Consider the following 13,507-nt stretch of genomic DNA (forward strand, 5'->3'; position numbering starts at 1 on the left):
GCTCACCCTCTTCTCCTCGAGGTCCTGTTGCATTTGTTCCTGTTCTTTCTTGTCCAGGATGTGATTCCCATCTTGGTCAAACCTGGTGAAGGCGGCTGTGAGCTCAGTGATCTCATGCTCTGCGTGCCCCAGTCTGAGGAGAACAGTATGATGAAATGACTTCTGGCCTTTTGTGGCCGTGATCTCTCAGTTAGGGACTTCCTACTTTTTTCCAGACTCTACAACTCTTGCTCTCTGGGAAAGAAGGGGACCACATGGGAAAGCCAGGATCGCCAAGGTCTAGCAATTTTACTCCCGAGAAATTGCTTTAATCTATTTCTTCCTTCTCTGACTCCTGCTGACTAGATTCAGGCCCTCATGATGTTCTATAGGAATTATTGCAAAATCTCTTTGCCTCTAAATAATCTGTCCCTCCACCCCCACCCTGCTGGCTTCTTCTTCACTCCCTACCCCCTGAAATCCATCCTGTATAATGCAACTAGAGTAATTTATCTTTCTAAAGTACAGGTCTAACTGTACCCCTCCCCTGCTTAAAATCCCTTCTGGGCACCCTATTCTTTGGACTGAATGATGGTATTCAAGGCCTTTCCCAGGATGGTCCTGGCTCATTCCCCTGGCCTCATTTCTTGCTATGCCCCACTTTTATTTGATAGCTTAGCAACTTATTATTCCTGTATATGTTGCTCAACTTAAAACGTCTGTGCCTTTGTATATGCTTTCATCTCTTCTTGGAGTGGACTTCCTCTGCTTATCTACATGTAAGCTATCCATCCTCCAAAACCCTATTCATACACCACCTCTTCCAGGAGGTCTTCCCTTAAACTCAAAAATAGAATTGAATACTTTTTTTTGTGTGCTCCCTCTCTTCTTGTCACTTCTGTTGTTGAAGTTGTTCTGTGATTCAGTTTATTTGCTTATATGTGTATGAGCTCCTGGAGGACAAAGACTTTGTCTCATTTAATTGTGTGCCCTGCTCGGGGCCTGGCCCACGGCTGGTGCTCACAATGTATTTGTTCAGTGTTTGTTAACATGTTTAACTAGGAGGCAAGGAGGCTAAAGGAATAGGCTAGTGTTTGTGGTGGAGCAAAGAACCATCTACAGAGTTATGTGGGAGTGAGAAATGTATGCAATGAATAGGAAATTATATTATTACATTAGTCCTAATAATTGTTCAACAAGGTCCAGAATGTTACAGAACGTGGTCGGAGACCTTTAAACCAAGGGCACAATTCTGAAGGTCAGAATCAGAGACCTATAGGTCAAAGTCAAAAGCCTAAAGTCAAAGTCAGAGGCCCATAGGCCAAGATCAGAGGTTTTTAGGCAAAAGGTATATGGTTGAGGGTCAAGGACTTATAGACCAATGTCAGAGAAGGTTGGATCTCTGGTTGCTCACTCCCTCAAGGTGTTGGTGAAATCCTCAAATTGGATCTCCTGCTCTCCACCCTGCAGGACCTTTTGTACATCTGAAACTCGCTCCTTCCTCAAACGCAGCCTCAGTAGGGTCTTGTTGTAGCCCTGGAAGGAGAAAGGAAACAGGTATGGTTCCTACAGACTTCTCATCATTCCTTACCCCCCCCCCCCCACTGGATGCCAGGCTTCCAGGGATAGGTCAAAGGCACACAAGGGCACAGGGCCCTACACCAGTCAGGAACAGACCAGGACACAGAGCCTTGGACTTGGGACCTGACACAGACGTATCACTCAAAGAGAATGAGTGGTTACCTGTTTCAGGAGGTCAGAAAGTTGCAGCTCATCCTTCTGTCCAGCTAACTCTTCCTTGACCTCTGAATATGTATCATTGATGATGGCCAGGAACATGTTCTGGAGATAAAGTGGGGACTTGAGTCCTCACCCCAGACTCACTAACAGCACTGAGCCCACTAACCCTATTAAAGTCCCAGACATATGTTCTAAAAGGGCCAATGCTTTCAATCTCAGCTCTGCAGGCCAATAACCCCAGCATCTCATGGTTCCAAAGACGCCCATTTAGCACAATCCTGTTAGGGATGGATCAAGCTTCCTCATCCACCTGCTATCTTCACTCAGTTGCTGTAGTAACCTGACTGCAAAGATAGCCCATCATATGCCAGAGTTTGCTTCCATATAAGGGCCTACCAATCACTGAGAGTACAGTTTTGTTGTCTTTACCATCTAACCCCAGTCCAACCCATCTATCCCTAACCATGATCAAATAAAGAAACTTGCTGGCCTTGTCAATAAAAATTAATCCCAGATCTTTCATAGTTGGCAGAGAGAAAGAGAATATAAAGCAATGGTAATAGAAATAGCCAGAAATTTCTAGAGGAAGGGGAGGATAGATGTAGAAGATTTCAGGTTCAACTACTTCTCTTCATGGGGCACTTTTCTCTCCCTTTCCATTCTTAGAGAATAGGGGTTTGGTTTTACTGAGAGAGCCTGAAGATTCTCTTATACTCTGCAAACTGCCTGACTGTGCTGGCCATGCTGAGCACATTAGCCAATTCTCAGGTGATCCAGAAGCCCCCGCCCCCACCACTTCACTGTCCATCCCTGATTTGAGATACCCATTTTAACACTGAGTACAGAATATGGGGGGATCAAAACCTCATGCTGTAGGTCCTTTATGTCTCCACCCCTCAGGCTCCCAATTCCCACCTTCCAGAGGGACCCTCACCAGGAGCACGAAGAAGACAAAGAAGACATAGGTGACAAAGTAGGCAGGTCCCAGGATGCGGTTGGCATTGTCAATAGCGTTGTAGTCAAAGTCCCCAAGGATGATCCGGAACTGAGTGAAACTGAGAGACCAGGGTCTGTGCTTCACCTAGGGCCTAACCATAACCCTGTCACCTATTCATACCCCCAAACCACTTTCCTAACTACCATTCTTCAGTGAACGCAGACAGACCTCTCTTGTACCTCCAGCCCAACCTGATAGAGACATAGTGAGGTGCGTAGATACTTGAACCCATCCACCAGAGATTCTCACACAGATGTTTTAAGCACAGACACACCTGTACACATGCACTTAGCTTCCCCAAGGATACACACACCCACAGAGCAGGAGGGAGAGGGTCCAGGAGGGAGTGAAGAGGGCAGGACACACACATGCACTTGATGAAAGTGCTGAAGTTTTCCACTTGGGTCCCAAAAAGCAGGTAGCCGAGTTGGGCATAGGCGAAGAAAACAATGAAGAACATGACAGCAAAACCCAGGATGTCCTTGGCACAGCGGGCCAGCGTGGAGGAGAGCTGAGTCATGGTTTTGTTGAAGCTGATGTACTTGAATATCTGCAAAGGCCATGTGGAATCAAACAGTAAAGGAAGAAAAGAGAAAATCTTTGAATAGTGTACTCCAGGGACTTATGGAGGCCACCAGAGTTGTCAACCAGACAAGGAAAATGACACAAGTGCTAAACAAGGGAGAATGAGTGCTTTGAGGTGTTGTTGGGGATGAGGGGTCCCAAGGTACCTTGATCCAGGCAAAGAAAAGGTTCACAGCATTCATGTTGTTGTACTGTGTCTGCCAGAAGGCGAGGAACTCGAAGTCAGCATACGTGTTTGGCTGCTGCAGGAGCTTCCCCATCAGCCGGTTCACCTCAAGGGTTCGGAATATGTGGAAGCCCACAGCCACAATAGAGAGCTGTCATCACAGGGGTCAGAGGTGTCAGAGAAGTCAGGCTCTCAAGGGAAGTTCAATGATAAGGTCCTAGGGGAGAGCTGGGGTAGGTAAGTCAGGTGGGAAAAAAATCCTTCTCTTCTGAGCTGTTGACTATCTAAGCTTCAAATGGAAGTGAATAGGATGATTGGGGAGTATCTTAAATCCTGAAACAAGGCTTTGGGACCAATGGTAAATAGATAGGTTTTAAAGGACCATGGAGAATTGGAGCCAAGTAATTTTATTTCTCCCATCACTTCCTAGTCTTGGTCAAGAAATTGTGTCCTGTTAATAGGAAGAAGATGAAGATGAAGAGGCAGGCTATTTTAATAGAAGAGAAGAGAAAAGGTAGGAGTTTCAAAGGGACAGATAATAAAGGCAAAAGACAGAAGAGGAAAAGAATATCAAGTGAACCTCTCACAGGTCAGAGTGGGAGGGCATGTGGGTGACAGGGTTTTCCCAGGGGCTGAGCCAGGGGAACATCAGCCTCTGGCTCTGGGAGCTGTTACACAGTGATTTGACTGGAAATCATAAGGAGGACTCGAGACTCCAAAAGGAAGAACTTGGAGCCCCTATCAGGGTAGATCCCCTTCCTCCTCCTAATATATCCCAAGTATAAGATATCTGTCCCTCACCAAGATGACTACCAGGTCCAGAATGTTCCAGATGCTTCTGAGGTAACGAAACTGGTGGATGTGGAGCTCCAGTATCTCCTCTACCACATAGTAGAAGATGAAGACGCAGAAGATGATTTCACAGACAATGATAAAGAAGTCCCAGTTACTGACATAGCGGATCAGCTTAACTGTGCGGATTTGCCAAGATGGGATGGCACCTCCTGTAGCTGGAAACTCCACCACCAGTCTGTGGGAGGAAGGGGAGATACCTGGTGAGGCCTGGGCTAGGATAGTTCCTCCAATCCCCTCTCCTCCATGCCCACCACAGGGTACACGTTTAAGGAAAGGTCTCAAGCAGAGAAGGGAACCAGGAACCATGGATGGAGGTAAGACAGGGAAAGGAGACCCACCTCAGAACACAGAAAAGGTTGATGTTGGCATTGTAGACTGAGAAGTCAATGAAGACCACCCGAGTGCCCCTGTCTAGCCACAGGCCCTCCTGAAGGTCCTGGAGTGCCTCTGCACTGGCCTGTCGGGACCCTGGAAGGTCCAGATAGTAGCCACCTCCACTGTAGCTTGTCAGCCGGCCCCAGTGAGAGGAGCCCCCCAGCTCATCCTGCGAGTGGTATGTCCACCTGTCACAGAAGAAGCCATCTGAGCAGAGAGGTCTGAGCCAGTCCAAAAGCTGATCTCCTGAGGCAATGGCAACACTTGATGATTGTCTGGGCATTACAGTTTCATATATATTATATATACATATCATGTATAATATATATTCCACACATATCATCTTGTTTGATACTAACAACTATTTCAGAATGAAGGGTAAATATTATCCACATTTTGAAGACGAGGAACCTAAGACTCAGAAATATCTAAGATAATCCAGCTAGTTAGTGGCCAAACTAAAACTCAAATATAAATGTCCTGATTTCTCATGATGTCACCCAAAACTATGGATGACAAACCCATGCCCCACTTTTGATCTCAGACTGAGGAGTCCCCACTAGGGAAACATCTGGCTCATATAATACAGAAAAGACCCTTTCTGCTCTTGTGGTTGTGCACCTGGCTGCTTCGCCTCATGATTCTCTGTTCCATCCACAAACTTTCCTCCCTGTGCCCTTCCTTCCTTCCCCTTCACATCCTGTCCATCCTTTTCCCCTTTCTTTCCTAATCCTCCATTGACCCTTAACCCCTTGTTTCTTCCCCTACAGTTCTAAGGGTCAGACTCTTCCAATTATGACTTGTGTGGCAGCACCAGTGCTTCATGTATTCTCCATACCCATAAGAACACCTGGACAAGAAAGAATGCTTTCTCTGCCAGGACTGTCCCCAGGGTAGTGCAAATGTGACCGTGACCTGTGTGTGGAAACAAGTCCAGAGGCTATGGTCTTGTTTGCTTATGTATCTTCTCTGTTCCTGAGTGACCCAAACCAAGATCTCCTAACAGTCACAGATGGGACTCAGAGAGATGCTCCCCCTGCCCCTCCCCCAGATCCCCCCAAGGCTCTTTAAGACTAAGTGGAAATCGTTCCCAACCCTTGGGATGGTGTCAGGCTCAGAGAAGCAAGCCTAGCAACATTGGTGGGGGGATTCACTCACGCTGTGCCATTGAGAGGCCCAAAGGGGAGCTGCTCTTCTTTGTCTGGAGAGTAGACATCGTAGCAGCTCAAAATGTCCTCACGGAAGTCTTCATGCACCACGCAGGAGTCATTGCGGACCCTCAGCTGCCGTAGCCTTGGAACCCCCAGCAGCAGGTTCTCATAGTAGATGAAGGAGTGGGAGCCATGGCCCAGGCTCTGGTTGTTGTACCATTTGGTCCAATACAAACTGTCCAGTAGTGGGCCCTGGGCAAACTAGACCACGATCTGGGTTGGGCCTAACCTAACCTCATCCTGACCTTTACTCTTGGAATGACCTTTGCCATCACTCCTTGACCCCCTGGCTTATCTCTAGTGTACTTCTGTTGGATCCCTCAGCTGACCCATGGACTTTGACCACTTCTTGACCTGACATGGCCCTACTTTTTGTTTGAGATCCATTTTGAAGTTCAGCCTTACCTCTAACTCCCAATACTAGTTTAACTAACTAGTATGGCTTGACTCTCTGGTCATCATCCCAATTTCTCATCTATCTCTACCTACACTCTACTCTGACCCATTGATTCTTGCCTGACCCTTTGCCTTGGCCTGATTCTAGAATAATCTGGTCTCTGGATATGGCCTGGTCCACTGTCTGACATCCCTGAACCCTGGCCTGTGGCTTCATGCTTCAGACCATTGAGAAGGAGAAAGGAGAGGTAGAGGGTATCTCATACTCACATCCCAGAAGTCCGCCATGCTGCTGATGGCCTGGAAGGAGACTCCGGTGTCTGACGGGGTATGTAAGAAGAGCTCAGACATCACTTTGGTGTAATAATAGGCACTGGAGCTTGTCATTCCGTAGGTCACTAGAAACCAACCCAAGAAGCTGTGTCCTGCTCACTGTTCCCATATCCATTCCCCAGAGAAGATAGGAAAGCCCATTGCCCTGGGGACAGAGGTGCTATCTAGATGGGATCCCATGGCAATAGTGGCATTGGGGAAACCAGGGAATTTATTAGGGAAGAGTTATGACTATAAGGTCTCTTCCTCTCCTCCCAACTTACCTTAGAAAGACTGAACTCCACTCAGAAATAGTTTTTTAGATTGTCATTCTGAAAATCCACTTTTTTCTTCCCAAACCAGCTAACTTCCTAGTTCTTATTCCCCAGAGCCAAGATCTTTCCACCTTCTGCATCAGGCAGTGCTTCTTTTCCTTTGTCCTATATTTATGCCTTTGGAAAAGTACCTTTTAATTCTAGAGTAGTCCAAGGCCCTGGCCAAACACCTTACATGGAGATTGGTGTCCTGGACCTTGGAGTCAGTGACTCCACAGCCATGGGAGTGGGAGGTAGGCATGGCACCTCTGGCCCCAGGGCATCTTGAGGGGGCACAGTTATCTCATGAGGGAGGGACTCAGAGCATCCCCATCAGAAAAAGACCAGGCTTTTGCCTTGAAACTGAATCTCCCTCAACCACCCTAACCCATACACCCAGTCTAAAGTAGGGATCTCAAGGGAAGCTATAAGTTTTCTAGCTAAAAGATAAAATTTGACAAGTATAAGCTATTTATTTTATAGATTGTCCCTCAGTCTAGATTTGCCTGATGTTTCCTTGTATTTAAAAATTCAGGTTATGGGGCGCCTGGGTGGCTTGGTCGGTTAAGCGTCCGACTTCGGCTCAGGTCATGATCTCACGGTCCGTGAGTTCGAGCCCCGCGTCGGGCTCTGTGCTGACAGCTCAGAGCCTGGAGCCTGTTTCAGATTCTGTGTCTCCTTCTCTCTCTGCTCATCCCCTGTTCATGCTCTGTCTCTCTCTCTCTGTCTCAAAAATAAATAAGCGTTAAAAAAAAATTAAAAATTCAGGTTATACATTTGGCAAAGCATACCAAAGAAGATATGTGTGTTCTTCTCAGATTTTCCTATCAGGAGGCATATATTGTCTAATTGTATCATTACTGGTGATGCTAACTTTCATTCCTTGTTAAGGCAGTATCTTCCAGCTATCTTCAATGTAAAATTATTTTTCTCTTTGTAATTAATATGTATTTTGTGGGGAAACACTTTGAAACTATGTAAATATCCTTTTACTCATCAATCTTTCACCTACTAGTTTTAATATCCTTTAATGACTTTTGCCTGATTATTACTACTAAGGTTGTCAAGATTTGATTTTCCCATTCCATCATTCCTTCTGCATTTGTTAGTTAGCATTCTCTCTAGGAAGAACTTACCTTTCTTCCTCATTTATTAATTCATTTATATATATCAGCATGAACTTATGGATTCTTGTTTTTATAGTTTTTAATTTGTTAGTGTTATACTTTATTTTTACTTAATTTTTTAGCCAAGTCATGCAGGATAAAGAAAAACTAAAGAGTTGTTCCATATTAAAAAAAAAAAGAATAAAGAAACATAAAAACTAAATGTAACATGTGCATTTAGCGAGGATTAAATCCTGGACAATAATTTATTTTCTTGTACTATAAAGGCTATTAGTGAAACAATTGGTGAGATTGTAATAAGGTCTGTTCATTAGATGATAGTACTGAATCAATGATAATTTTCTTTCATAAGATAATGTCCTTGTTTTTAGAATTACATATTAAAGTATTTAGGAGAAACAGGGCATTATGTCTGCAATTTATTCTCAAATAGTGTGTGTGTGTGTGTGTGTGTCTAGAGAAAGAGAGAGAGATTGGGAGAGAGAACAATAAGGAAATGCAAGCATGGTAAAATGTACACATTTGGGAAATATGGGTGAAATGTATATATAAGAATTCTTTGTATTATTCTTACAGCTTTTCTGTAAGTCTGTAATTACATCAAAAAATTAAAGTAGGATTTTTCAGTCTCTTATGGGCAATTCTCTTTAAGAATTTTCTTTTTCAAATTTTGGGCCGTACTTGCTCCTACCACCCCTGGAGCTCATCCATAGTCTTGTAGGAAAGAGGGACTGGTGAGTGATCCTAGAATAGGCACAAGCAACATCACACCTTTCCGGGGGAGAAATCTGCAAAGAAGGAAGCATTATGGCTTCACATTCCCTCATTCTGCTCTTTTTAAGTCCAAGAAACAACTTGACTCCTAATTCAAATCTGTGATCATCTTCCCTTAGTATCTGGAGAACTCATACTCAGCTTTTTAGGACTTGGAAAATGGGTTGGAAGTGAAGCTTCTGTCTGCTGAGAACACAACCACAGAGTAAGAATGATCAGTAAGCTGAACTTTTCCTAATGCCTGATTAAATCCTAAGGCTGATTAAATTGATATAACTTCTAGACGGCCACTAGGTGGTGCTCTTGCTGTATCTTTTTCTCTCCAATTCTCCAATCCTACTCAGAATTACTACTCAGAATTAACATTGCTCTGAACTGGTTGTCAACCCCATATGGAGATGTAGCATTTCTGATTATTATCCAAGATAGTAAAGACTATGTATTTTGAGAAAAATGGTTTTACCTGGTCAAATGCCCACTGATACTCAGAAACAGTATTCTTTGTAACTTTTTAATTGAAGTACATGCAAACAAAAAGACCGAGTAGAAGTTGTTAAAAAAACTCTTGGGGGCACCTGGGTGGTTGAGCATCTGACTCTTGATTTCTGCTCAGGTCATGACCTTGCCCACGCTCAGCATGGAGTTTGCTTGGGATTCTCTCTCCCTCTCTCTCTGCCTCTCCCCTTCTCTCTCTCTCTCTCTCTTACACACACACACACACACACACACACACACACTCACTCTCTCAGTAAATAAATATTTATAAAATAAGTAAATACATAATAAAAATCTTCAAAATTAAGGTTTAAGCCTTGTTTGCTGCCTATTCACTACCTTCTCCCCACCCAAATACCTTCTCTCCCTTGTTAATTCTTACTTCAGCAAATTTTGTACTTTGTCTCAGGAGATAAGGGGTGTTTACCCACCCACCTCTATGAAATTCAGCTTACTATTCTGAAAGCCCAAATCGATACTTGGTAGAACATATTATCAGTCTACCAACCTAATTATTCTAAACACACACTTTATATTCATTAAACAAACATTACTCAAAGTCCAACATGTGTGAAACACATGGTCATTGGTTTCTATCCTTAAAAACTTCTATTGAGAAAGATGTCCCAGAATGGACTTTCTTTAGTACATCTTTAACATTTAAAATTGAATTATACAGAATAGAATCTTTTTTCTTTTTTTTTTTAATTTAATTTTTTAATTTACATCCAAGTTAGTTAGCATATAGTGCAACAATGATTTCAGGAGCAAATTCCTTAATGCCCCTTACCCATTTAGCCCATCCCCCCCTTCCACAACCCCTCCAGCAACCCTCTGTTCTCCATATTTAAGAGTCTCTTATATTTTGTCCCCCTCCCTGTTTTTATATTATTTTTGCTTCCCTTTCCCTATGTTTATCTGTTTTGTATATTAAAGTCCTCATATGAGTGAAGTCATATGATATTTGTCTTTCTGTGACTGAGTGATTTTGCTTAGCATAATACCCTCCAGTTCCATCAGAATAGAATCTTTTAATAGTATGCTGACCTACCCTGATCATGTATGCACTCAGAATGAACTTGTAGAATAAGCATGAGCTTTGAAGCCAGATTGACCTAGGTTCAAATCCTAGCTCTGTCACTTACAGTATAGACTTGGGCTCTGAGTCTCAGATTCCTCATCTGAATGGGGGAATACAATGTCTTTCTTGTAATATTATGAAGATAAAAGATGATGTCTTTAGAATGCATTGAACACAGTGGGTGCTTAACAACCAGTTCTAGTCATCCCACTATATGCTCCTGAGGGGACAAGGACTATGACTCATTCATTTAGCATGGTGCCTGGTATTTAATAGTTTTTCAATAAGTGTTTGTTGGGCTGAACCAAAAGTGGGGGGAAAATTGCCATGTAGAGTAGAATGAAATAAATGAATAATTTTCAAACTAAATAAGGTGTTATGGCTCCATATTTGACACATACCAGCAATATCATAAAATAGTCAAGGATAATTCCTATTTAATAGATGGAAAGAGGCTAGAATATTTAGTCCAAAGAGAGGAATAAATTCATAAAGTCTCAGGTAAGAGAAACAAAGCCAGTCCTTGGCTGATGTATGAAGCAAGTAAAGTCAGCAACCCTTACACAATGTGATGGTAGAAATGTTGGTGGAACAAATCAATTTTCCTAACATGTCAACTGTCCAGAACACCAGATGAATACGAGGCTTAGAGGTTGCGGCAATCTAAACCCAAAAGCAGGGCAGGAGAAGTCCAGGATTGCTAGATTGAGCTAGATTCAGCTCCTATGTCTCATAATATGATATGGAAACTGCAGCATGCATCAGAATTACTTAGAAGGCTTATTAAAACAGAGATTGATGTAGGTCTATATGGGGCATGATAATTTTATTTTTTTAATTTTTATTTATTTATTTTGAGAAAGAGTGTGTGTGTTTGTGTGAGCAAGAAAGGGGCAGAGAGAAAGAGAGAGAATCCAAAGCAGGCTCTGTGCTAACAGTGCGGAGCCTGACACGGGGCTTGATCTTGCCATCTGTAAGATCATGACCTGAGCCTAAATCAAGAATCAGATGTTTAACTGACTGAGCCACACAGGTGCCCCAAGGCTCAATAATTTTCATTTCCAATACATTCCCATGTATTGCTGATGCTACTGGTTCTGGGACTGCACTAGAATCACTGCCATGACCTTTTGCTATATAATCCCATTTGTCTTTGATAGCGTCGTCAAGAAGGCAGGGGGTTTCCTATTGTCTGTTTCTGTGATTCTCAAGACTGGAAGTACAGGGCACCTGAGTGGCTCAGTTAGTTAAGCACCCAACTTTCAGCTCAGGTCATGATCTCATGGTTCATGGGTTTGAGTTGATAGCTTAGAGCCTGGAGCCTGCTTCGGATTCTGTGTGTGTGTGTGTCTCTCTCTCTGTCCCTCCTCTGCTTGTGCTCTCTCTCTCTCTCAAAATAAATAAATAAACATTAAAAAAAAAAAAAAGGACTGGGAGTGGGGAAGAAGAAATAACATCTTTCCCAAAGGACTCTCAGAACCCCTTTGGGATATGAAAGCTTTGACAAACTACACAGCCCTCTTAGAATAGCCCCTTTTCACCACCAAGGGAAAATCACTGAATCCATTGCCCTAGGGAGCCACTGGCAGTTACTGGAGGGGACCATATCCCTCCAGCATGTTGTAGGAGAAAAAGATTGAAAACAACTTGTTGATCTTTCCTGTGTCTCCTTTCCCCCACTTGACCCCATTAATTACCATTGAGGTAAATCATTTGACTTTCCTTTAAAGAACCAGCTTGCCTAAGTGGAACACCTGGTTCAGAGATTTCTGAATCTGACAGGGACTCAGCATATCCATTTTACCACCACCCTTCTCCATATCAGGAGAAATAAAAGACCAGCTATTTACTACCTGAAAACATCTATTATATGCCCTATGCTAAGTTTTGACACACCTATTGCATTTAATGCCACAATAGCACTACGTATTTGGTGCTATTATTATCCCCATTTCCCAGTGTCGGATAGCTGAAATAACTTGCTCATGGAGCCAGGATTCAAATGCAAATCTATCTGCTTCCCTAGTAAACTAATTCTTTTCTGCTCCTAGGACCCATCTATATTCAAGGCGTGGAAGTGACAGGAGGGAAAATGTAAGCTCCATAAAAGGCAGAACATCCTAGCTACTAGTGCTTTCAAATTATGAAATGGATCATTTCACCCACACCCATTTCATCTCCAGCAGTGTCCGTGAGGACTGCCTACTGAGGATCACGTGGTGTGGGCTCCTGCAAACAGCCTTCCTGGTTCCTTCCTTTAAGATCCAGTGAAGGAGTGGAATTGCTCTGTTTGTTTCAAAAGGCAACACTAGACAAGGGAATGGGTCGGAGCTGGAAGGAATCAGACAGAATTCGAGTAAGTATATTGAATGTCCATATGTCAGTACGTTACTTCCTTCTTGATAGAGTAAGGGCCTCACTTCAGGACATTTTCAGACACTGGACAATGACTGCTTGAGAATGCTATGAAGAAGATTCGGAGACCAGGTGGTGGCTCACCATCCAGCACAGAGTATCTGATTTTTTTTTCCCCTCTTGGACAGAACTAAGTTCTCTTGCATACACTATATCATGCCTTTTAACCTTGGCCTCAGATCAAATTCACAGTTGCTAAATAATAATAACCTCCATTACTGACACATTATGCACTGGGCTTTGCACACATTGTCTCCCATAAGCCTAAAAAAAACCTCAGAAAGTAGGAACTACCATCTGCATTTTATGCTGTTAAATAACTTGTCCAAAGATCATACAGCAAGTGAGTAGAACTTCTATTCAAACCCAGGTCTGCCTTACTCCAAAGACCATGAATTTAGCCATCACTCTACATTACACTAATATATCCTCTACCACTCAAATCCTTCTGATTAGGGACTCTAACTCTCCTTCCAAAAATCAAGCCAAATGTTTAGTATTTTGCAAGTTTATAAGGTGCCCTTATAAGAAAATTCTATTTAAAGAGTCCAATATCTGAGTTAGGAGGTGAATTGCAAAAAGCTATTAGTAAACTCAAAACATCACCATCTTAAAAGAAGCTCCAAAGTCCTTCATTCTAGTATAAACAATAACAGATAATTGTATATAAATCTGTATGAAGAGT

The 13,507-nt window shown here is 43.0% G+C and overlaps 1 protein-coding gene across 2 annotated transcripts in view; it reads right to left on the bottom strand.

The window, feature by feature from the left end:
• The window catches only part of PKD2L1 (polycystin 2 like 1, transient receptor potential cation channel), a 31,192-nt gene that overhangs the window by 2,485 nt on the left and 15,200 nt on the right, over nt 1-13,507 (bottom strand). For both annotated transcript variants that reach the window (XM_019813702.3, XM_045040561.1), the window contains 10 exons: nt 6,575-6,702; nt 5,856-6,109; nt 4,661-4,885; nt 4,269-4,497; nt 3,448-3,618; nt 3,085-3,266; nt 2,654-2,774; nt 1,723-1,821; nt 1,394-1,515; nt 7-133 (listed from right to left, as the gene is read on the bottom strand). In XM_019813702.3, the coding sequence (XP_019669261.1) occupies nt 7-133; nt 1,394-1,515; nt 1,723-1,821; nt 2,654-2,774; nt 3,085-3,266; nt 3,448-3,618; nt 4,269-4,497; nt 4,661-4,885; nt 5,856-6,109; nt 6,575-6,702 (1,658 nt within the window). The remainder of the gene's footprint in view (nt 1-6; nt 134-1,393; nt 1,516-1,722; nt 1,822-2,653; nt 2,775-3,084; nt 3,267-3,447; nt 3,619-4,268; nt 4,498-4,660; nt 4,886-5,855; nt 6,110-6,574; nt 6,703-13,507) is intronic.

The sequence above is a fragment of the Felis catus genome, chromosome D2 (genome assembly GCF_018350175.1).
Source record: "Felis catus isolate Fca126 chromosome D2, F.catus_Fca126_mat1.0, whole genome shotgun sequence".
NCBI classification, from domain to species: Eukaryota; Metazoa; Chordata; class Mammalia; order Carnivora; family Felidae; genus Felis; species Felis catus.